The following is a 25,972-nucleotide window of genomic DNA, read 5'->3' as shown; positions in this document are numbered from 1 at the left end:
AACCAGTTCATATGTATATGTAATAGCTCATAATAAATAGATAACTACATTAGTAAAGAGTAATGATTATTCTTTGTTTCTGACTTCTTGTTTCCCCTCTGTTTAGGACACTGCTCCTTCCAAACCCGCTCACCCAGTCAAGCCTTCAGCCCTCTCGCGATCAGACAACAAGCCCAGCCATAACATGGATTCACTGACCCAGGATTCTGATCTCTGCCTTAACCCCACACACCTCCCCAGTGTGCCTAGTGTCTCTGTGGAGGTCCCAAGTGCCACTCTCCCTCTCCCACTTACCTCCCCCGACACACCCTGTTCCCCCAGCCTGCTGCACCCCTGTGGCCCTCTGCGTGACTGTGCCAACTGTGCTGCTCTGCCCTCTACACCTCTGCCTGATGCCCAGGACTCCCCCTGCTCTCTGACATCTGAGGACATGGCTGGTGAGGCCAAAGGTGAGGAAGGGAAGCTTTTAGGGGTCTCTGAGCCTCTCCCTGTCCCAGAGCTGCTGGGACTGAGCCTGGAGGAGAAGAGGCCGGCGGTGGCCTGCTACGTGGCCCAGCAGCAGGAGACTCTAGTGCAGCTACAGAGGTCAGGGCTGGTCCGCCGAAGGGCAGAGAGGCTGGAGAGGCTGTCAGGTCTGTCCCAGGAGGGGCTTCATTCCTTGGAGCCTCTAGACAGCCCCCACTCAGGAGCCAGAGAGGGTCCTAGTCCTGTGGAGGTAGAGTTCTCAGCCTTCCCAGAAGACTTCCCCAAGTCCTCCACACCATGCCCAGTGCCCCTGGAGCTTCTGGTGGTTCCTCTGACTAACGAGGTCCTGCTGGGTGCAGTGGGGTCTGGGGGGCTGACGCCCAACTCTTCCCCCCATGGCTCCACACTGACACGAAGCTCCAGCAGTGACAGCGTTCGCAGCGTCAGGGGCAAACCCGGCCTGGTGCGCCAGAGGGCTCAGGAGATCGAGACCCGCATGCGGCTGGCCGGCCTCACCTTGCCCTCAAGCCTCAAACGCTCCAACTCACTGGCCAAACTGGGCAGTCTCAACTTCTCGGCTGAAGACCTGTGCTCCGTCTGCTCCTCGGATGCAGGCACCCTCCTGCTCCTCTCTCTTTCCCCAGAGCCAGGCCTAGAATGGGAGTGCCCCTCCACCTCTTCCTCCGCCCAGCCCAGAGCACACAGGGACCAGACCACCCCAGAGAGAGCACTGTCCGGGGGTCCCAGGAGCTGACAGGAAGGATGGAGGGACACTCCTCCACCCATCCCTTCATCCCCCACTCTGAGCTGGGGAGGGTCACACAGATTTTGGAGAGGGGAGAGGGACAGTCTTAAAAAACAAATGTGTATATAGAATTATACATGTATAAATAAACATTTCAATAATATAAATATATATTAATATAAATCCACATCATATTTAAGGAAAAATTAACAGAATCCAAATATTATACCATAATCCAGATGGTATCTTGGTTATAGCCTGCTCGGTATCTTGGTTAAAGGCTGCTCGGTATCTTGGTTAAAGGCTGTTCTTGCATGGAGCGCAATGAATGTGTGTGCAAAGATGAACCTCCTACAGAAGACCTGGTCTCCATCAGGACTTAAAGTGGTTTTCATGTCTGGTCCTCTGCCTTTCTAGCTGTCCAGAGATCAGAGTTACAGCTTTATCATCATCATAATCAGTATCATATTATCATCATCATAATCATTATCATCACCATCATATACCCTGCCTTTCACAAGCAGATACATTTAGTTTTTTATCACAGACTTTATCATCACAATTTGTTTTTTACTTTGCCATTGGTTAATGTTAATTGTGGTGTATTTTGATGAAGTGCTGCCTTAGCCAGAGTTGATCATCAGATGATACTGATTTTGCGCTATCATTGGGTATAGTGCTCCCGAAGTTTCACCATGTGCTGAAAACAAAGGGGAGAAGTGGGTGTAGTTGTCTGTGTTGTATTTGTCACTGCTGTCTTGGGTTCAGTAAGCAGTATGAGACGCACATAGACTGTAAACTTGTCATAACACAAACAGCACCATTCATTCGGTGTGCATCATGTATTTTGGAGAGATGTCGTGATAGGTCAAATGTATGTGACATCATCATATCGGGTATGCTAAAACGTTTTCTTCCTCTTGTCACCTCAGTGTTAATGACAATGACAGGTTAGAGGTTGTTACCAACGATGTGATATTAGAAATGTATTTCAAAAATCATACAAGCATAGAGTCTAGCTCCTCTGCTTCTGAGCCTGCATTGTATTTTGGTTTGCATAAAAAAGTTTATACATTTTGGATGAGCCAAATATATATCAGAAATCATTTTCAAACAATTCAGATCCCAAAACATAGAATACAAAAACAAAAAGACCATAGTCCCCTCCTGTAAGTACTGCAGTGTGATTCCACTTCTGTAAGAAAAGTCATTCCTTCATCATAGTCCCCTCCATTTCTGACGCTTTCATGGTATAATGTCCTCCAAGCTTCCAACGTGTCCCTGTGTCAAAACATCCAGATATCATTCCAAGAATCTTCTGGGACCATTCAACCTCTGTGACACCACGGTGATGTGGTGCTTTTCATTTTGTTCAAGTAGTTCTACAGATCCCGCTCTTGTCAGGTGAGAAGTTCACATGCTTTGTCATAGAGATCCTACATCTCTACGGGCTGTATGTTGTATCTATATAGGATCTCTACGGGCTGTATGTTGTATCTATATAGGATCTCTATGGGCTGTGTGTTGTATCCATATAGGATCTCTACGGGCTGTATTTTGTATCTATAGAGGATCTCTATGGGCTGTATGTTGTATCTATAGAGGATCTCTATGGGCTGTATGTTGTATGCAGGGTAGTCTGTAGTTGTCTGGTTTATAGTCTTTAATAGGGTTGTCTCCTGAGCCCTCCATACTGTACCTGGACTCTCACCTGAGATTCAACAACAATAGAGTACATTGATAATGATATGATGACACAGCCAAAGGGGCTGGAGAAAAGCCACTCTCTTTACAACATATTGCAGTTCCTTTCTACCCTCCCTTCCCAACATGGATTAGCCTGTGTCTAGGCCTGGATTTACCTGTGTAGTTGAACAGGTCCTTTCTACCCTCCCTTCCCAACATGGATTAGCCTGTGTCTAGGCCTGGATTTACCTGTGTAGTTGTACAGGTCCTTTCTACCCTCCCTTCCCAACATGGATTAGCCTGTGTCTAGGCCTGGATTTACCTGTGTAGTTGTACAGGTCCTTTCTACCCTCCCTTCCCAACACGGATTAGCCTGTGTCTAGGCCTGGATTTACCTGTGTAGTTGTACAGGTCCTTTCTACCCTCCCTTCCCAACACGGATTAGCCTGTGTCTAGGCCTGGATTTACCTGTGTAGTTGTACAGGTCCTTTCTACCCTCCCTTCCCAACATGGATTAGCCTGTGTCTAGGCCTGGATTTACCTGTGTAGTTGTACAGGTCCTTTCTACCCTCCCTTCCCAACACGGATTAGCCTGTGTCTAGGCCTGGATTTACCTGTGTAGTTGTACAGGTCCTTTCTACCCTCCCTTCCCAACATGGATTAGCCTGTGTCTAGGCCTGGATTTACCTGTGTAGTTGTACAGGTCCTTTCTACCCTCCCTTCCCAACATGGATTAGCCTGTGTCTAGGCCTGGATTTACCTGTGTAGTTGTACAGGTCCTTTCTACCCTCCCTTCCCAACATGGATTAGCCTGTGTCTAGGCCTGGATTTACCTGTGTAGTTGTACAGGTCCTTTCTACCCTCCCTTCCCAACATGGATTAGCCTGTGTCTAGGCCTGGATTTACCCGTGTAGTTGTACAGGTCCTTTCTGAGACTGGCTACACTGAACGCTAATCTTATTAGGGGTTCAAGTATCGAAGCTGAGAGAAACCCTGTTGTATTTGTTGGCGTTCATTGTTATACCGGTTCTTTCCGCAAGGAAAATGAACATGCAAATTCCTGTGTGATGGTAAGGCTGAGGAGGGTACAATTTGGCATGATGAGGAGGGTACAATTTGGCATGATGGGAAAGGCCCATAGTCCACACCGTCTCATGCAATGCCACGCCAGGGCCTCATGGTGAAGCTATATCAAGCGCTTAAAATTTCACATTTTGAAAGGTCATGCCCCTTATCCCATGTGACCTAGAGTCCTGAAATTCAGTACACAGGTTTCTCTCCTCACATGGAACAAATTTTCCTCAAGATCCCTTAAGGTCCACTATGATGGATTTTCTGCCATTTAGAATTTTTTGAAAAACACTTAAATTAAATCTCCTCCGGAACCACTGGGCCGATCAGGTTGAAACTTGATTTATAGCATCTATGGACCAAGGTCTCTCAACGCAATATTTTCTTGGCTAGCAACTGAAAGAACACTGACCAATAAACATTCAAGTGGGCGTGACCTGGCACATAAATGCATAAAAATCTGACACGGTTATTCGTATTGTAACAACTTGCTATACATGTTCAAAACCCTGTCTGGACTCAACGTATGCAAGCACATTTAGATCGACCACACAGTGGCTATAATGGGCACATATTTATATCTCTTGATCTGTTTGAGTTAGTCGTGAAATTTGGCACACATGCTCAGGGAGGCGAGTCTAGCTAACCTGTAGAGTATGGTTCTATTTGGCCGCATGGGGGCGCTGTTGGACATGATAAATAATACATGCGAGCTCATTGGCTTAGCGGCCATATTGTTTGAGCTAGAGTCTTATTTGAAGACGTGTCTATAGATGCTAAATACCAAATTTGGTGCTGATCGGTTCAGCGGTTCTGGAGAAGATGTTTAAAGTAGTCAACATTTGAAAAAGTCCAAAATACATCAAAAGCATATTGGATTTTGAGTTCTGATATTTGGAAATCGTGGGAAGGAGTACAGAAGTGGCTCGCCCTAGGGTGACTTGTTTAATTTGCTCTGGGGCCATAGCTTGAACCCCGGCATGGCTGCTTGCAGCTATATGTTAAACTGCTCTCGGTCAGGTTTATAATTTGAGCAGGGAACTCACAGGATTCCCCACCTCCGTAACTTATTTTTGATCCACAATCCTTTATTGCATCTGAGAACTGAGTTGTGCTGCATAATTGAATTTGTGAGCAGTTGCATTGGGAGTTGTACAAAGTCTTCTTCAGGTTCCAGAGAACGTTTTTCTCTGATCTTTCCTCTGAGGGTCACACCATTCCTTATGCATGAAGTCACAAGAGCCATGTGTCATTTCACTTCCATCATTCTTCTTTCTCTCCCCCTTTCTGTATCACTACTGCTGTCCTGAAAGTGTCCCGCTGACTATTTCACATTCTATGTCACCCAATTCATTCCACTCAGCTTGTCTTCATCCATAAGTGAAAAGAATAGAGGTTCTTTATGCAACATCTTGCTACTTTGCCATATGTTTTTTTACAAAAATGTTGCAGTCAAATATTTTGTTTTGAAATTATTTTTAAAGTTCAGTATTTGTGTTTGTGCATGAGAGTGGTTACATGGTTACTGTGAACTATTTATGAGAAGTGAAAATAAACTTTAAAACACATGAATAGGTTCATATTGCACATGCATTTCTCCCACACGTATGAGAGCACATGAAGTATATACTGTATGTTAATATGTATGTACAGTAGTTGATGATGTTGCAGAAGATACTGCTGTATAGTACTGTATGTATGTGTCTGGTAACATGGAGAGCACAGACTTAGTTCTTCCCAATGACTCCAGTTCCTGTGCGGACACACACACTGTTACTGCAAGCAGTGTCCTTCCAGTTTTAATCAGTTGTACTGTGTGTGTCTGTTTGTGTATGTATGTACATATGCTATTTTATTGAAATGCTGTGTCAGAGATGCCTGTTTCTTTTTTTTATGGTTCTATTGGGCACAACCCATACAGCCACTTACCGCTGAAATCTTGAATTGAAAGTGTCCAATTAGCTGGCACATTGCCTCTGTCTACCCAGGGTTCTCCCCAAAGAATGTAATAGAGGCGCTGTGCCACCTTGTGGACTAGCTGCGCCACTATGTAATATTTAGTTTTTAAGTCAAATAAAAATAAACATAGTTCTTTATTTGTTATCATATACGATTTTTGGGGGGTTCTAGATTGCAGTAAATGGCAGTTACAGGTGTTAAAAAATGCCAAAACTCCTGGGGCGAACCCTGCTACCATGATAACATTTATGATGCATTATCAAGGAAAAGATACTGTATAAATGTGTGTATTTGGTGTGGCACACAGAAACACTGATGTGCACATATACAGTACCTCTACTGTAGAGATGGCTCTGCAATGTTTCTCCCCAGTTTACACCCTTGCTGCTTTCATTACAAGATGAGGGTTTAGTTGCCGTTTTTCCTTCTCCTCTGTACAGTAGATCTCAGAAGGCAGAACGATAGATTTGCTTCCCAGGTGCAAGGCCAACATCTCTGGACAGCAGGGCTGTCCTATGGTGTGTGTGAATGTGTGTGCAATAATGTAATATGCACACTGTTTAAAATGTGAGTGGTAATCTGGTCCCTTTTATAAATGTATGCCAACCTCTGTTGTGGGGTGTGTTCAGTTTGGCGTCTGATGCTGCACACAGTGCCGGTGGCGGTCCTTAGTGGTATATGAGTGTGTGAGCCATTAGTCCACATCCATTTAGGTTTGATTTATGGACACACAAGTGCCTTAGCCGGGAGACCAGAGGTATAGAGCTGTGTGTGTGTGTGTGTGTGTGTGTGTGTGTGTGTGTGTGTGTGTGTGTGTGTGTGTGTGTGTGTGTGTGTGTGTGTGTGTGTGTGTGTGTGTGTGTGTGTGTGTGTGTGTGTGTGTGTGTGTGTGTGTGTGTGTGTGTGTGTGTGGAGCTGCCAGTATTGCAGAGGGTTTGGATGGAAGGGTAGAGTAGATGCATGATGGGACACTCTGTGGCAACACTTCCCTTTCGCTTTAGTAGAACAATGGCCCTGCATTTAGTCTCAGTTCTTTCATTGTTGTTATTTCTAGTAATAGACTTAGATGTGAAACAGGAATCTGAAACCTGGTGTTCCTTTTTTTTAACCTTCTGGTACATTCTTTGATTTGAAGAGGAAAAAAACTGAATCTTCTCTTCCTTATCACGTTCACATGTCCATCAGGGTTGCCGAGACGGGATCTTGACTCCAAACTTGTTTGTGCCCTTTAAATGTGGAAGAAGATCAAAGTTCTATCCATGGGTGTTGTCACTAAATAGAGACACCATTGAAGCTGTTAAAAGATACAAAATGAGAATCAGAATGTCTTTTATTTATGTGTGTCTGTGATCTTATGTATTGCACTTTTGGGAGAAACAGAAGTGATGCAGTGGAATCATCCGCATTGTGTCATACCGATAGATGAGTGTTCCTATCACTAATGGTTTATGAAGCTTCTCATAGGCTTAAAGTCAAACCAATTTGGCAAAGATCACAGTGATAGGTTGCTCCACAGATTTTTGTTAAAGTTTATCTTTTTTTATATTGAAGTATGCAGTCATTTTTTTGTACTGTAATTTTGCTGTAGTTTGAATGCATATTGCACTTTTCTTAAACATTTGTTCAAATAATGTACTGTATCTGTTTATGAAATTAAATGTTTTTTCATGCTATCACAGTATTACATTTTTCTTCAATTTTTTTGTTGTTGTCATATCTCCAAACTACTACTGTTTGAGACATTAGATCTACAACATAGCCTTTGATTTGCTAATTCACAGACAAACCGTTATACAGCTGGGAGAGGAGGCATGTGGTATCACAATCCCTGTCTTAGGATATATTTAATTTCTCCTGACATTGAACATGAAGTCACAAAGAGAGATGTGGTAATAAATTGTCTCCCAGTGACGGAAGCCTGTCCTCTGATTGCTACAGACCCACTGTGAGTAATGAAATATTTCATAGAGGGGAGGGGTTGACGTTGCTAAATATTGCTAAGTTCGTGGGTCAAGACTGCACGATTGACTGTAGTGGCCCACATCCTGAAATGAAATTGCATAATGCCCCCATCTGTATACCTTGGCAAGGAGAGTGGTGTTATAATAACCAGATTATGTAGCGCTTGGCTTGACAGTCCCAGTTTGAAGGACTATTGCTGCCGGCTCTGGTTGCTCCTGGCCTATATGGTAGTGTGCGTGATTAATGATGGACCGTTCTTCATGAAATGGCATGTGTGTGGGGAGGAGGGGAGTGGAGTCTTTCTTGCATTGCTGCGCTGTTACAGTGGGGCAAAAAAAGTATTTAGTCAGCCACCAATTGTGCAAGTTCTCCCACTTAAAAAGATGAGAAAGGCCTGTAATTTTCATCATCGGTACACTTCAACTATGACAGACAAAATGAGAAGGAAAAAATACAGAAAATCACATTGTAGGATTTTTTTATTAATTTATTTGCAAATTATGGTGGAAAATAAGTATTTGGTCACCTACAAACAAGCAAGATTTCTGGCTCTCACAGACCTGTAACTTCTTCTTTAAGAGGCTCCTCTGTCCTCTACTCGTTACCTGTATTAATGGCACCTGTTTGAACTTGTTATCAGTATAAAAGACACCTGTCCACAAACTCAAACAGTCTCAGTCCAAGACCAAAGAGCTGTCAAAGGACACCAGAAACAAAATTATAGACCTGCACCAGGCTGGGAAGACTGAATCTGCAATAGGTACGCAGCTTGGTTTGAAGAAATCAACTGTGGGAGCAATTATTAGGAAATGGAAGACATATAAGACCACTGATAATCTCCCTCGATCTGGGGCCCCACGCGGGGTCTCACCCCTTGGGGTCAAAATGATCACAAGAACAGTGAGCAAAAATCCCAGAACCACACAGGGGGACCTAGTGAATGACCTGCAGAGAGCTGGGACCAAAGTAACATAGCCTACCATCAGCAAGGGCATTGAAGATGAAACGTGGCTGGGTCTTTCAGCATGACAATGATCCCAAACACACCGCCTGGGCAACGGAGGAGTGGCTTCGTAAGAAGCATTTCAAGGTCCTGGAGTGGCCTAGCAAGTCTCCAGATCTCAACCCCATAGAAAATCTTTAGAGGGAGTTGAAAATCCTACGATGTGATTTTCTGGATTTTTTTCCCCATTTTGTCTGTCATAGTTGAAGTGTACCTATGATGAAAATTACAGGCCTCTCTCACCTTTTTAAATTGGAGAACCTGCACAATTGGTGGCTGACTAAATACTTTTTTGCCCCACTGTATGTGAAAGCCGTTAACACAACATGCTTCTCCTGAGGCTGTCAGTAGGACAAAAAATGCCATAACAGGGTGAGCTAAACAAGCATCAAAGCTTTTTAGGTTCTATATATACTGAACAAAAATATAAATGTGAAATGCAACAGCTCATATTATGAAATCAATCAACTGACATTAATCCGGCCCTAATCTATGGATTTCACATGACTGAGCAAGGGCGCAGTCGGGTGGGCGTGGGATGGCATAGGCCCACCCACTAGGGAGCCAGGCCCAGCCAATCAGAATTTGTTTTTCCCCACAAAAAGGCTTTTATTACAGACAGAAATACTCCACATTTTCATCAACTGTCCTGGTGGCTGGTCTCAGATGATCTCGCAGGAGAAGAAGCCGGATGTGGAGGTCCTGGGCTGGCGTGGTTGCACGTGTTCTGCGATTGTGAAGCCAGATGGACGCACTGCCAATTTCTCTAAAACAAGGTTGGAGGTGGCTTATGCTAGAGAAATGCATTTTTAATTCTCTGGCAAAGCTCTGGTGGGCATTCCTGCAGTCAGCATGCCATTTTCACACTTCCTCAAAGCATGAGACATCTGTGGCGTTATGTTGTGTGACAACTGCTCATTATTAGTGGCCTTTTACTGTCTCCAGCTCAAAATACACCTGTGTGATGATCATGCTGGGTTTTTTTACCCCCTTTTTCTCCCCAATTTTGTGGTATCCAATTGTTAGTAGTTACTGTCTTGTCTCATCACTACAACTCCTGTACTGGTTCGGGAGAGACAAAGGTCAAGAGTCATGCATCCTCCGAAACACAACCCAACCAAGCCGCACTACTTCTTAACACAGTACGCATCCAACCCAGAAGCCAGCCGCACCAATGTGTCGGAGGAAACACCGTACACCTAGTGACCTGGTCAGCATGCACTGCACCCAGCCTGCCACAGGAGTCGCTAGTGCGCGATGAGACAAGGATATCCCTACCGGCCAAACCCTCCCTAACCCGGACGACGCTAGGCCAATTGTGCGTCACCCCATGGACCTCCCGGCCGCGGCCGGCTGCGACAGAGCCTGGGCTCAAACACAGAGTCTCTGGTGGCACAGCCTTAGACCACTGCGCCACCCGGGAGGCCTCCTGATCATTCTGTTTAATCAGCTTCTTGATATGCCACACCTGACAGGTGGATGGATTATCTTGGAAAAGGAGAAATGTTCACTAACATGGATGTAAACAAATTTGTGCACAAAATTTGAGAGAAATAAGCTTTTTGTGCTTCTGGAACATTTCTGGGATCTTTTATTTCAGCTCATGAAACATGAGACCAACACTTTACATGTTGCGTTCAAATGTTTTTTCAGTGTAGTTGTCTGAAAACAACCGACTTTAATATTTTGCACTATATATTTTATATATATATTTTTACACTCCCTTAAAACATAAATGAGATCATATCTTCAGCCTCCAGTATTTATGCTGCAGTAGTTTATGTGTCGGGGAGCTAGGGTCAGTTTGTTATATCTGGAGTACTTCTCCTGTCCTATTCGGTGTCCTGTGTGAATTTAAGTGTGCTCTCTCTAAATCTCTCTTTCTCTCTTTCTTTCTCTTACTCGGAGGACCTGAGCCCTAGGACCATGCCTCAGGACTACCTGACATGATGACTCCTTGCTGTCCCCAGTCCACCTGGCTGTGCTGCTGCTTCAGTTTCAACTGTTCTGCCTTATTATTATTGGACCATGCTGGTCATTTATGAACATTTGAACATCTTGGCCATGTTCTGTTATAATCTCCACCCGGCACAGCCAGAAGAGGACTGGCCACCCACATAGCCTGGTTCCTCTCTAGGTTTCTTACTAGGTTTTAGCCTTTCTAGGGAGTTTTTCCTAGCCACCGTGCTTCTACACCTGCATTGCTTGCTGTTTGGGGTTTTAGGCTGGGTTTCTGTACAGCACTATATATCAGCTGATGTATGAAGGGCTATATAAATACATTTGATTTGATTTTGATTTGAGGTAACTGTAACTCATTTGAGCTCCATGATAATGTTCTGTGGTGATTTTGATGGGAGGCCGTTAAAGGTGGTAGACAGCGTCAAATGTCATCCTTGGTCAGCAAACAGGTTAGCAGTCTCCCTTTGACTCCCTTTGCAGTTGGGCCGACTGCTATGTTCACAGATTTCAGAATGGTGAGAGGTGGATTGTGTTGATGAGGAGTTGGCATAATTTTGCAATGACGCAAACTCCCTAGAGTGTAATATCACACTATTCAAACACAAACAGGCACCGGTTGCCAGTGGCACTGGCCCTCAGACTCAAAGCTAGCTGGCTGTCAGCTGAACCTTCTTCCCCTGCTCCTGCAGCATATGTTGCTGGTGAATTCTTGGCTGCCATACCTCCCCCTTTGTTTTATTATCTGAGTAAGTATCCTGTTTTGGAAGTTACTATGGAGACCGGGGGAAAACAGAGACATTTCTCAGCTATTGTTCATCTCTCTTGCCTCCCTCCTGGTTAGTCAGGGGCCTTGGGTTGCCATTTACTGCAGCCATACTCCACACAGAGGAGAGGAACTCACCCTCTGACCCTCACACATAAACACACACATGCACATTCTTTCACGCTCTCCCTCTTTAAAACAGACTTCTGGCGTGTATTCATATACGGCAGGCCATGGTAGGAGTATGTAAACACAATTGGGTAAGGAAGAGGACGTTAATTTAACAGTCTGTATAGGTTAAGGAGTTCTATAGCTCATGGTGTTGGGATTCGTCTGCTGAACCAGACCTCTCATGCTGTTTCCTACGAGACTAGCAACTCTGCTCTGAAAAATCACCTCACAATCAAAGCCTACTCTGTCTGTGCCCTATTGAATATCCCTACAAGGGAAGATGACGCTCTGAGATGTTTCTAAATTTGGGTCTTCAAAGGCACAGTGCAGATAAAAATGAGATTTCCCTGTGTTTTATATACATTTCCACACTATGAGGTTGGAATAATACTGTGGAAATGATGATAATGCCCTTCTTGCGTAAGATCTGTTTGTTTTGGTGGGATGGAGTGTTGGCCTGCCTGGTGACATCACCAGGTGGTAAATTAGTTAATACACCAATAAGATAGAGAGTTAAAAACCTCTCTGCCAATAACAGCTAGTTTTCAGTTTTCCCCTACCCACTCAGTCAGTTCTAACAAAATTCTTGTTAACAAGAATCTTTGCTAACAAACTATTTTTGTTTATTTTTGTGTAGGCCTATGCTTTGATCCAACTTATACCTGATGTGTTGTGGATGCACTATACCTGACCATGATAAGGGGATATCAGACGTCTAGTAAGGAACAGAACAATATGTCCAGAATTGGGGGAAAGGTGCTCTAGAACACAACATAAACACATCTTGAATTAGTTGATGAGGAGTAAGACTCTGCATGGTGGATTTGTAGATTTGACAGGTTTCAGTGTGTTTAGTATCTCACCACAGTATGGAAATGAGAAACTGGGAGTTTGGCCTTAATTGATAAACCTTGACGAGACACTTATTGTATTAGGCAAATGTGCTGTGACGTCCCAAGGCTGGAATATAAGCCTCCCTTGCTAGTGCAGTTGAGGGAGGACTCAACATAACCAACCAACAAAGAGTGCTCTGTCAGTCCTGGGAGAGCAATCGGCTAGGAGACAACTAACCGGTGAGTGTCCGTCTCGCTCTTACACAAACACACACAGGACAGATCAAAACTACATTCAACACCTCACTGTAGTGACTGTAAGGAGCCAGGCCTAACCAGTCAGACTGGTCTCATAGACTATACGTAGCATAGTAAATGTAAATCCGGGACACTCAAATGTGTATGATATGTTACATTTGGTATGGTTACATGAGACAGGTTACTTAAGGGAAAATTAAAGTAGGGTCATTGGTTGGGGTTGATGGATGGATGGGTGTATATTGTGAATGTCTAGAAACCCAAAGGTTGCATGTTCAAATCTAATCACGGACAACTTTAGCAACTTTGCAACTACTTGCTATTTTGTAACTACTTAGCATGTTAGCTAACTCTAACCTTAACCCTTGAACATAACTCCTAACCCCTAGCCTAGCTAACATTAGCAACCTAGCTAACGTTAGCCACAACAAATTGGAATTCGTATCACATGTTTTGATTTATTTTTTTGCATATTGTACAGATTGCAATTTGTAACATCATACGAAATGGATGATGGACATACACAAATGAATACATACCATACGGAATGTAACATATCATACTAATTAGAGTGTCATGGATTTAAATGTACTATGCTACCCCTGAGTCCAGGTTGCACCAGTCAGCTTACCAGAGTGCTGGGAATGGGTAGCCTACTGTAAACTGCCTTTATTCAGGATGCTACTGTAAGACTAGAATAACTTTTTTTGCATGTGCTTCCTAGCTTGTTGTTGGTTTGACTTCCCTTTACTCAGGGTGTATTGGAGCAGCAGAACACAAGGCGATCAAGTGATCTGCCTTTGGCGTTACGGCTGAAGGGTGCAGGACAATGGGGTAGTTGTAGCCAGCGCTGGGCTGCCTTGAGGCAGGGGTCCTCCTCATTGGTGCTGATGGGGCCTGTAGGACTCTTAGGGGTCTGAGCTGAGGGTGTTTTTAGGGTGAGCCTTTGTAGTAATCAGTGTTCACATGACTAGTGTGATGTAAGGAACATTTATTTTCACACAGGAATTATTTTATAAAGTCTACAGGAGTTCAGTTTAGCTGTGACTCCATAGTGAGTTTGATGTATAGTGCCAATGCTGTAGAAACTATCAAGTCTGGAACCTTCTCTGTCTCTCTCTCTCTCTGATGGTAGGCTACACTTCTTATCTTCATTTCAGCTACAATACTCTAACACTGGACTTAGGGCGGAGTGATATATATATATATATATCATGTAATGTAAACATGTATTTCAACATTTTGATATATTGTTCTGGAATTTTAATTTCAAATTGCACGCACAGAGAATTCAATGTTTTTACAACGTTTATATTTCTACACAGCGAGTGAATGTTGGATAAGATGTTCTCACCTAGTCATGTCTCTGTCTGTCTGGTAAATGTTCAGCAGTCATATGATAAGGAAGCAGCAGCCACAGCAGTGATAGACAGGGAAAAGAGAAAGGGGGCATTGACAGGAAACAGACTCTTGTTCTAGAGCTCTGTCCATTGTGCTTCATTATTTTCTCTGCTTACCCCTGCAGTTCAGTGTGAGAATTAGCTTTGTAACATGGCGGACAAACTGACATACTCTAAGAGTAGCAATGGTAGCTATTGGGACGTAGTCATGTGCAAACAACTAAAAACATTAGCTAAACACACAAGAAACAAACACCAGATATACTTTTTAAGATTGATAATACCCCTACAACAGCCTGCTAAAGAGCAATGGATGGAATACTGGAATAACAGAGAAAAGCAAAATGTATAAGCAGTAGGTTATTGTATGAAAATCCTGTTTTAAAATATGTGAAATACAGTGTTGGATTTCCAGCGTTCATTTATAGAATAGGTCAACTACTGTTAGTGAGAGCAAATATCCGGTGATTGGTTGAATTGCCACAATCGAACATAAATAACTTAATCCAATCTTGGGAAAGACACTTTGTTCAGAAAAGGCTGAAAATAGTCTCCAGCGACTTTATCAAAAACTTAATAAACTCCCAGAGAGAGAGATTAGTTTCATTGTGGCTTTAGATATTGAATGGCCTTATGTGCCTGTGCATCATCTGCAGTCAAATCAGGTTTCCCTCTGACCATCTAAGAGCCTGGAATCAAAGGGCTACAGTATATCCTGCATTCTGTTCTCCCTACTATTATATATTATTTCAGGATAATCTAATCGCTTTGTTAGGTTGCTGTTTCATTCACTAATATCCTACCTCCACATTTACATAGCCAGGATTGTCAAATTCTGATGTAAGGTCCTACGTACTGACTACTGACATGATCACCCTCAGAGGGAAAATGAGGGAGGTTTCAGTTAAATCTTGTGACTCCAATGTATTTTTCTTAAGTTGACCCAATACGGGTTAACATTGCAAGGACATGAACAATCTGTGGTCATAAGATGCTTAGCCAGAGCAGACCATGTAAATTACTTACTTTTAGTGTGACTTTCTGCTCTCCTTTAGCTCCCATAATGTCATAGTGGTATATAATGTCTACACTGTGTCTACACATGGTCAGATTTGAGCTATTTCACAGTAAATGAATCTGGCGTTGTGCCTGATATCTAATTACACTGCTCATTTTCCTGTCTCTACCTCATGTTTCCAGCTGATGTTTCCACCTCTGCCTGTTCTCAGTGGGACATCTATTTATTCATACACTCTGCTGTGAAATAAAGAGATGGAGAGAGTGGTTGTGGGAGAGCAGCGCACAGTGTCTACAGTTAGGTAAACGCTGGTGGACTGGCATTCCAAAGCCAGTTGTAGACTGCTACTTAAGAGTGAGGATGATAATGGCTTGTCTTTCTCCACAGACTAGCATGGGGCAGAATCAAGATAAGGTGGAGGATGAACAGGCCAGCGGTGGAGAAGTGGAGGAGAGGGGGCCCTGCATCGACCTGGAGGATGCAAGTGGGGGCACGGGCGTTGCCATGGAGGGAGGAACCCCCCGTGAGGAGGCCGGTAATGCCGGGGAGGATCCAGGGAAAGCAGCCGCTGAGAATCTGGATGAAGGCCCAGGCAGCGAGCCAACAACACCTTCGGCAGAGAAAAACCTTAGCACTCAGAAAAGGGTGAGTCCTTCCATGGAGGGGGAGGTGAGAGAGGAAGGGGTTGGAGGAGAGGAGGGAGGCAGGACTGCTCTACTGACTCCACAGGATCCGGACAATAGCCAGAGCCCAGAGAGTCACACACAGAGTGAGGTGAAGGCCAGAATACCCGGACAATCCACCCAAAACGAGAGGGATAAGGAGAAGAAGGAGGGTAAAACTGCCAAGATGTACCGTCGAGACGAGAGAACAGCTCCACATCAGAAAAACCCGGAAGAAAACCTCTGCTCTGCTTTAGGGGAAGTTACTGGGCAGATGTATAATCCAGCTATGGAGAAAACTGATGCCACTGTTTCAATGGGTGAGGCCACCATGGAATACAAGAAGGAGGGTTCTGTAGAAGTTGGCATGGGTGGGACTAATACGGGAACTACTGATGACGTCGAACAAGAGGGAGGAAGAAAGAAGTTGCCTGTTCAGAAAATGAAAAATGGAACCTCCGAAGCAGTTGACGAAGACACCGAGTGCGCTGATGGAGCTGTAGTTGGTTTGAGAGAACTGAAGGGTCCCTGTAAGACTAAACATCAATCATCATTGAAAAAGACCAAAGGGAAAAAGTGTCTGTCAGTTGTGGGTGGGACCTTGAACCATGACCATCCAACAGTGGGAAAGGTAAAGCCACATGACAATGAAAACAAGGTTGACATTGAGAAAGAGAATAAAGCGTCAGAGGCAGCAAGATGTGACATCAAGTCTGGCCGGAATGATAATCACAAACAAAGTGAGCTGGACAAGGCAGGATCCCCTACAGTTGACCCTCCCAATCAAGGGGACAAAGAAGACCTGTCCGTGGTGCCTACAGTAGGGCCAAGCTCTATTTTGGAGAAGCTACTGAAAAGAAACAAAAATGAGGCGTCTCCAGATCTCTCCAAAGTTAGAAATGTGGTCTCTGTGTCAAGGGACCAGTCTGTCGACCATGACCAGCTGAAAACATCTGAGACAAAGCCTTCTCCACAGGGTGTTGAGACAGTGGCGATATCAACACCAATATCAGCAGTGAAGGAAACAAAACCAAAACATGTCGTAATGAAAACAACACCAAAATCATCCGCTGATGTTGCAAAGACAGCTCCGTCAGATAAAAATATCCCTGAATTACAGTGCGATGTTGAGGAAGAAACCATGTCGTCATCATCCTCTGTATGTGCAACAGAGAGACCCCCTGGAGCAGAAGTTAACACCAAGCCCTGCCATGAGGAGGATCATCCACAAAGTCTGACAAAGAGTGAGCAGGCAGGGAAAACTGCTCAGGACTCCACAGATATAATCTGTCTACCAGCTTCACTTCTAGAGACTGAATCTGTCTCTGAGCGAGAAGCGAGGACATCCTCACCAATGGATGAAGCTGACTGTAAAGATTCAGAGCAGGATTCAGCAACAACAGTTGCCTCGCACCAAAACGAGGAGAAGACGATGGAAAATAACCCCCCAGCTGAAACGCAGTCACCAGAGAGCTCACAGAGTCCACATGTTGAGGGCAGGCCCTCCTCGAGGAGTGATGTCATCGCAGAAAAACCTGCATCTTCCTCAGTGTCTGAGATCATCACTGAGTCTACAGAGTCTACATCCTGCAACAAAGAGGATGATCAAACCACAGAGCCCCTGCCTTTGCACAAAATGGATGAATCCCCCAGCACTATCCCTGTCACTGAGATTCCTCCATCACAAACAGAAAATATCACTGCTGGGAATACAACACCTAGCCTATGCACCTCAGAGGCCTTGGATGATGATTCTATGGAGGAGGCTAAGACCAATAATGACCCTCGTCAAATTACAGACATCCCAGTTGTAGCGATAGAGGCTACCCTTGCCTCGGTAGGAACTGGGATGGCTCTATCAGAAGAAAGCCAAGGGAGTATGGATGAGAAGCTTCAGTCTCAAAATGAGACTTTAAAAACAGAGCCTCTGTCACAGCAAGTCACAGAGCGCACTACTGCAGTACATTATGATGAAAAGTCTACCCAGGACAACGAAGAAACTGCCTCAGAGTGTGACAAACACCAGGATACTCCTAAATCGAGGCCTGTTTCTGAACTCATAAAGGAGAACATTCTACTGCAAGAAAAGCTGAAGCATCCAGATTTGACAAAGCCATTGGAAGCAAAGCCTGATTGCGTTTCGGAGCAAGCCCAGTCTGTGAAGGTGGCTCAAATGTTGGCGGCTTTTGACTTCCCCAAGAAGTCCCCAGAGAAGGCACTGGAGAGGAAACCATCTGTGAGAAAAGGTAGGAATCATCTGAAATGTGCATTATGTGACAGCCTACTGTAAGTGGGGATGAATAACGATAATATGGCACCATGGGGATGAATGAGAAATGTACAGTGGTGGAAAAAGTACCCAATTGTCATACTTGAGTAAAAGTAAAGATACCTTTTTATTAGAAAATGACCCAAGTAAACGTGAAAGTCAGCCAGTAAAATACTACTGAAAGTATTTGGTTTTAAATATACTTCCGTATCAAAAATAAAAGTACAAATCATTTCACATTCCTTATATTATGCAAACCAGATGGCACAATTTTCTTGTTATTTTAATTTACGGATAAGCAGGAGCACACAAACACTGACAATTTACAAACAAAGCATTTGTGTTTAGTGAGTACGCCAGATCAGAGGCAGTAGGGATGCCCATGGATGTTCTCTTGATAAGTGTGTGAATTGGGCCATTTTCCTGTCCTGCTAAGCATTGAAAATGTATTATGTACTTTTGGATGTCAGGGAAAATGTATGGAGTAAAAAGTACATTATTTTCTTAAGGAATGTAGTTAAGTAAAACGATGCCAGAAATACACTGCTTAAAAAAATAAAGGGAACACTAAAATAACACATCCTAGATCGGAATGAATGAAATATTATTTTTTCTTTACATAGTTGAATGTGCTGACAACAAACTCACACAAAAATTATCAATGGAAATCAAATTTATCAACCCATGGAGGTCTGGATTTGGAGTCACACTCAAAATTAAAGTGGAAAACCACACTACAGGCTGATCCAACTTTGATGTAATGTCCTTTAAAACAAGTCAAAATGAGGCTCAGTAGTGTGTGTGGCCTCCACGCACCTGTATGACCTCCCTACAACGTCTGGGCATGCTCCTGATGAGGTGGCGGATGGTCTCCTGAGGGATCTCCTCCCAGACCTGGACTAAAGCATCCGCTAACTCATGTGGTGCAACGTTGGTGGATGGAGCAAGACATGATGTCCCAGATGTGCTCAATTGGATTCAGGTCTGGGGAACGGGCAGGCCAGTCCATAGCATCAATCCCTTCCTCTTGCAGAAACTGCTGACACACTCCAGCCACATGAGGTCTTGCATTAGGAGGAACCCAGGGCCAACCGCACCAGCATATGATCTCACAAGGGGTCTGAGGATCTCATCTCGGTACCTAATGGCAGTCAGGCTACCTCTGGCGAGCACATGGAGGGCTGTGCAGCCCCCCCAAAGAAATGCCCCCCCACACCATGACTGACCCCCCGCCAAACCGGTCATGCTGGAGGATGTTGCAGGCAGCAGAACGTTCTCCACGGCGTCTCCAGACTGTCACATGTGCTCAGTGTGAACCTGCTTTCATCTGTGAAGAGCACAGACGCCAGTGGCGAATTTGCCAATCTTGGTGTTCTCTGGCAAATGCCAAACGTCCTGCACGGTGTTGGGCTGTAAGCACAACCCCCACCTGTGGACGTCGGGCCCTCATACCACCCTCAAGGAGTCTGTTTCTGACCGTTTGAGCAGACACATGCACATTTGTGGCCTGCTGGTGGTCATTTTGCAGGGCTCTAGCAGTGCTCCTCCTGCTCCTCCTTGCAAAACGGTGGAGGTAGCGGTCCTGCTGCTGGGTTGTTGCCCTCCTACGGCCTCCTCCATGTCTCCTGATGTACTGGTCTGTCTCCTGGTAGCGCCTCCATGCTCTAGACACTACGCTGACAGACACAGCAAACCTTCTTGCCACAGCTTGCATTGATGTGCCATCCTGGATGAGCTGCACTACCTGAGCCACTTGTGTGGGTTGTAGACTCCGTCTCATGCTACCACTAGAGTGAAAGCACCGCCATTCAAAAGTGACCAAAACATCAGCCAGGAAGCATAGGAACTGAGAAGTGGTCTGTGTTCACCACCTGCAGAACCACTCCTTTATTGGGGGTGTCTTGCTAATTGCCTATAATTTCCACCTGTTGTCTATTCCATTTGCACAACAGCATGTGAAATTTATTGTCAATCAGTGTTGCTTCCTAAGTGGACAGTTTGATTTCACAGAAGTGTGATTGACTTGGAGTTACATTGTGTTGTTTAAGTGTTCCCTTTTTTTTGAACAGTGTATAAATAGTCAAGTACAGATATCCCAAAAAATGACTTAGGTGAAATTACTTTAAAGTACTACTTAAGTACTTTACACCAATATATATTTGAACGATTTCTATGCTGAAAGCATTTGGTAACCACAGGCTTTTCTGATCCATAAGTCTAATATATACAGTACCAGTCAAAGGTTTGGACACACCTACTCATTCAAGGGTTTCAAAAAAAACCTATATTTTCTACATTGTAGAACAATAGTGAAAACATCAAAGTTATGAAATAACACATGGAATCATGTACTAACCAAAAAATAGTTGCACAAATCAAAATAGATTTTAAAGTAGCCACCCTTTGCCTTGACAGCTTTGCACACAGCTTGGCATTCTCTCAACCAGCTTCATGAGGAATGCTTTTCCAACCGTCTTGAAGGAGTTCCCATATACAGTTGAAGTTGGAAGTTTACATACACTATAGCCAAATACATTTAAACTCAGTTTTTCATAATTCCTGACATTTAATCCTAGTAGAAATTCCCTGTCATAGGTAAGTTAGAATCAACACTTTATTTTAAGACTGCAAAATGTCAGAATAATAGTAGAGAGAATGATTTATTTCAGCTTTTATTGCTTTCATCACATTCCCTGTGGGTCAGAAGTTTACATACACTCAGTAAGTACTTGGTAGCATTGCCTTTTTAAATAGTTTAACTTGGGTCAAACGTTTCAGGTAGCCTTCCACAAGCTTCTCCCACAATAAGTGGGTGAATTTCAAAATCAAATCAAATGTTATTTGTTACATACACATGGTTAGCAGATGTTAATGCGAGTGTAGCGAAATGCTTGTGCTTCTAGTTCCGACAATGCAGTAATAACCAACGAGTAATCTAACCTAACAATTCCAAAACTACTACCTTATACACACAAGTGTAAAGGGATAAAGAATATGTACATAAAGGTATATGAATGAGTGATGGTACAGAACGGCATAGGCAAGATGCAGTAGATGGTATCGAGTACAGTATATACATATGAGATGACTAATGTAGGGTATGTAAACATTATATTAAGTAGCATTGTTTAAAGTGGCTAGTGATATATTTTACATCAATTTCCATCAATTCCCGTTATTAAAGTGGCTGGAGTTGAGTCAGTGTGTTGGCAGCAGCCACTCAATGTTAGTGGTGGCTGTTTAACAGTCTGATGGCCTTGAGATAGAAGCTGTTTTTCAGTCTCTTGGTCCCTGCTTTGATGCACCTGTACTGACCTCGCCTTCTCGATGATAGTGGGGTGAACAGGCAGTGGCTCGGGTGGTTGTTGTCCTTGATGATCTTTATGGCCTTCCTGTGACATCGGGTGGTGTAGGTGTCCTGGAGGACAGGTGGTTTGCCCCCGGTGATGCGTTGTGCAGACCTCACTTCCCCTCTGGAGAGCCTTACGGTTGTGGGCGGAGCAGCTGCCGTACCAGGCGGTGATACAGCCCGACAGGATGCTCTCGATTGTGCATCTGTTGAGGTTTGTGAGTGCTTTTGGTGACAAGCCTAATTTCTTCAGCCTCCTGAGGTTGAAGAGGCGTTACTGCGCCTTCTTCACGATGCTGTCTGTGTGGGTGGACCAATTCAGTTTGTCTGTGATGTGTACGCCGAGGAACTTAAAACTTACTACCCTCTCCACTACTGTCCCATCGATGTGGATAGGGGGGTGCTCCCTCTGCTGTTTCCTGAAGTCCACAATCATCTCCTTAGTTTTGTTGATGTTGAGTGTGAGGTTATTTTCCTGACACCACACTACGAGGGCCCTCACCTCCTCCCTGTAGGCCGTCTCGTCGTTGTTGGTAATCAGCCTACCACTGTAGTGTCGTCCGCAAACTTGATGATTGAGTTGGAGTCGTGCGTGGCCACGCAGTCGTGGGTGAACAGGGAGTACAGGAGAGGGCTCAGAACGCACCCTTGTGGGGCCCCAGTGTTGAGGATCAGCGGGGTGGAGATGTTGTTACCTACCCTCACCACCTGGGGGCGGCCCGTCAGGAAGTCCAGTACCCAGTTGCACAGGGCGGGGTCGACACCCAGGGTCTCGAGCTTGATGACGAGTTTGGAGGGTACTATGGTGTTAAATGCTGAGCTGTAGTCGATGAACAGCATTCTCACATAGGTATTCCTCTTGTCCAGATGGGTTAGGGCAGTGTGGTTGAAATTGCATCGTCTGTGGACCTATCTAGGCGGTAACCAAATTGGAGTGGGTCTAGGGTGTCAGGTAGGGTGGAGGTGATATGGTCCTTGACTAGTCTCTCAAAGCACTTCATGATGACGGAAGTGAGTGCTACGGGGCTGTAGTCGTTTAGCTCAGTTACCTTAGCTTTCTTGGGAACAGGAACAATGGTGGCCCTCTTGAAGCATGTGGGAACAACAGACTGGGATAGGGATTGATTAAATATGTCCATAAACACACCAGCCAGCTGTTCTGCGCATGCTCTGAGGGCGCGGCTGGGGATGCCGTCTGGGCCTGCAGCCTTGCGAGAGTTAACACGTTTAAATGTTTGTCCGCATGTTTTGTTAGCGGGCCGTGTCAGTGGCACTGTATTGTCTTCAAAGCGGGCAAAAAAGTTACACTGTTTGTATTAGGTCATGTTTCCTGATTTAAAAGCAGTGGTTCGCGCTTTCAGTTTCACGCGAATGCTGCCATCAATCCACGGTTTCTGGTTTGGGAATGTTTTATTCGTTGCTATGGGAACGACATCTTCAATGCACGTTCTAATGTACTTGCACACCGAATCAGCATATTCGTCAATGTTGTTGTTCGTCTCAATGCGGAACATATCCCAGTCCACGTGATGGAATCAGTCTTGGAGCTTGGAATCAGATTGGTCGGAACAGCGTTGAACAGACCTCAGCGTGGGAGCTTCTTGTTTTAGCTTCTGTCTGTAGCCAGGGAGCAACAAAATGGAGTCGTGGTCAGCTTTTCCGAAAGGAGGGCGGGAGAGGGCCTTATTTGCGTCGCGAAAGTTAGAATAGCAATGATCCAAGGTTTTACCAGAATTTTGGCCCATTTCTCCTGACAGAGCTGGTGTAACTGAGTCAGGTTTCTAGGCCTCCTTGCTCACACACGCCTTTTCAGTTATGCCCACAAATTTTATATAGGGTTGAGGTTAGGGCTTTGTGATGGCCACTCCAAAACCTTGACTTTGTATGCTAGGTTTCATTGTTCATTTCGAAGACCCATTTGTGACCAAGCTAACTTCCTGACTGATGTCTTGAGATATTGCTTCAATATAACCACAGAATTTTCCTCCCTCATGAAGCCATCTATTTTGTGAAGTGCACCAGTCCCTCCTGCAGCAATGCACCCCCACAACATGACGCTGCCACCCTCGTGCTTCACGGTTGAGATGGTGTTCTTCGGCTTGCAAGCCTCCCCCTTTTTCCTCCAAACATAACAATGGTCATTATGGCCAAACAGTTCTATTTTCGTTTCATCAGACCAGAGGACCTTTCTCCATAAAGTACGATCTTTGTCCCCATGTGCAGTTGCAAACCGTAGTCTGGCTTTTTATAGCGGTTTGGAGCAGTGGCTTTTTCCTTGCCGAGTGGCCTTTCAGGTTATGTCGATATAGGACTAGTTTTACTGTGGATATGGATACTTTTGTATCTGTTTCCTCCAGCATCTTCACAAGGTCCTTTGCTGTTCTGGGATTGACTTGCACCTTTCGCACCACAGTACGCTCATCTCTAGGAGACCGAACGCGTCTCCTTCCTAGCCTATCAGAAGCTTCTAAAGCCATTACATCATTTTCGAGAATTTTCCAAGCTGTTTAAAGGCACAGTCAACTTAGTGTATGTCAACCTTTGACCCATTGGAATTGCAAATTTACGTGGGTCTAGGGTGACCGGTAAGGTGATATGATCCTTGACTAGTCTCTCAAAGCTCTTCATGATGACAGAAATGAGTGCTACGGGGCAATAGTAATTTAGTTCAGTTACTTTTGCCTTCTTGGGTATAGGAACAATGGCGGCCATCTTCAAGCATGTGTGGACAGCAGACTGGGATAGGGATTGATTGAATATGTCCGTAAACACACCAGCCAGCTGGTCTGTGCATACTCTGAGGACACGGCTAGGGACGCCGTCTGCACCGGCAGCCTTGCGAGGGTTAACACGTTTGAATGTCTTACCCGCCCTCCCGGGTGGCGCAGTGGTCTAGGGCATCGCAGCGCTAGCTGTGCCACCAGAGACTCTGGGTTCGCGCCCAGGCTCGGTCGCAGCCGGCCGCGAACGGGAGATCTGTGGGGCGATGCACAATTGGCCTAGCCTCGACCGGGTTAGGAAGGGTTTGGCCGGAAGGTAGACCATTGACTCCTGTGGCGGGCCGGGCGCAGTGCACGCTAACCAAGGTTGCACGGTGTTTCCTCCGACACATTGGTGCGGCTGGCTTCCGGGTAAGATGCAGTGCGGCTTGGTTGGGTTGTGTTTCGGAGGACGCATCTCATCTCTGCCGAGCCCGTACCGGAGTTGTAGCGATGACACAAGATAGTAATTACTAACAATTGGATACCACGAAATTGTGGAGAAAAGGGGGTAAAAATAAATGTCTTACTTGTGTCGGCCACAGAGAAGGAGAGTCCCTGTTAGTGGGTCGCGTCGGTGGCACTGTATTATCCTCAAAGCAGGCGAAGAAAGTTTGTCTGGAAGCAAGACGTGTGCGTGACAATGTAAGAAATAATACATAAAAAAAACTAAATTCTGCAAAGTTTGCTAAGGACTATTTTTTAAATTTGATTTAACCAGGCAAGTCCGTTAAGAACACATTCTTAATGACGGTGGGTTAACTGCCTGTTCAGGGGCAGAACGACAGATTTGTACCTTGTGGGTTTGAACTTGCAACCTTTTGGTTTATAGTCCAACGCTCTAACCACTAGGCTACCCTGCCGCCCTAGAAGCGAGGCAGCCGTCTTTGTCTGTGCCATCTTATTTCACGCTGTCTCTTCTGAACAGTTGATGTAGAGATGTCTGTTACTTGTACTCTGAAGCATTTATTTGGGCTGCAATTTCTGAGGCTGGTAACTCTAATGAACGTATCCTCTGCAGCAGAGGTAACTCTGGGTCTTCCTTTTCTGTGGCGGTACTCATGAGAGCCAGTTTCATCATAGCACTTGATGGCTTTTGCGACTGCATTTGAAGAAACTTTAAAAGTTCTAGAAATGTTCCCTATTGACTGATCTTCATGTCTTAAAGTAATGATGGACTGTTGTTTCTCTTTGCTTATTTGAGCTGTTCTTGCCATAATATGGACTTTCTATTTGATGAAATAGCCCTATCTTCTGTATACCACTGATTGGCTCAAATGCATTAAGGAAAGACATTCCACAAGTTAACTTTTAACAAGGCACACCTGTTACTTGAAATACATTCCAGATGTCTACTTCATGAAGCTGGTTGAGAGAATGCCAAGATTGTGCAAAGCTGTCATCAAAGCAAAGGGTGGCTACTTTGAAGAATCTCAAATGTTAAACATTGATTTGTTTTACACTTTCTATGTGTGTTATTTCATAATTTTGATGTATTCACTATTATTCTTCAATGTAGAAAATAGTAAAAGAAAGACATCCTTGAATGAGCAGGTGTGTCCAAACTCTTAACTGGTACTGTATATAAATCATTTGTTTACATGTTTTTTACTTAGTGATGCAATGTATCCCAATAC

At 44.5% G+C, this 25,972-nt stretch overlaps 2 protein-coding genes across 22 annotated transcripts in view; both read left to right on the top strand.

Annotated features, from left to right (window-relative positions):
• LOC118393279 (protein phosphatase Slingshot homolog 1-like) overlaps positions 1–7,599 on the top strand; it is a 70,945-nt gene extending 63,346 nt beyond the window's left edge. For 7 of the 21 annotated variants that reach the window (XM_052461570.1, XM_052461571.1, XM_052461574.1 and 4 more), the window contains one exon: positions 107–7,599. In XM_052461570.1, coding sequence (XP_052317530.1) covers positions 107–1,219 — 1,113 coding nt within the window. In that variant the 3' untranslated portion in view covers positions 1,220–7,599. The remainder of the gene's footprint in view (positions 1–106) is intronic. The other 14 variants (XR_008063958.1, XR_008063957.1, XR_008063959.1 and 11 more) reach the window with 14 other exon arrangements.
• An 8,750-nt stretch (positions 7,600–16,349) lies between these two features.
• LOC118393278 (coronin-1C-A) overlaps positions 16,350–25,972 on the top strand; it is a 67,024-nt gene continuing 57,401 nt past the window's right edge. The window contains exon 1 of the mRNA XM_035785812.2: positions 16,350–18,204. Within this exon, the coding sequence (XP_035641705.2) occupies positions 16,401–18,204 (1,804 nt within the window). The 5' untranslated portion in view covers positions 16,350–16,400. The remainder of the gene's footprint in view (positions 18,205–25,972) is intronic.

The sequence above is a fragment of the Oncorhynchus keta genome, chromosome 14 (assembly GCF_023373465.1).
Source record: "Oncorhynchus keta strain PuntledgeMale-10-30-2019 chromosome 14, Oket_V2, whole genome shotgun sequence".
NCBI lineage: Eukaryota > Metazoa > Chordata > Actinopteri > Salmoniformes > Salmonidae > Oncorhynchus > Oncorhynchus keta.
The sequence above is the reverse complement of the archived record's forward strand: the minus strand, read 5'-3'. Positions and strand labels throughout refer to the sequence as shown.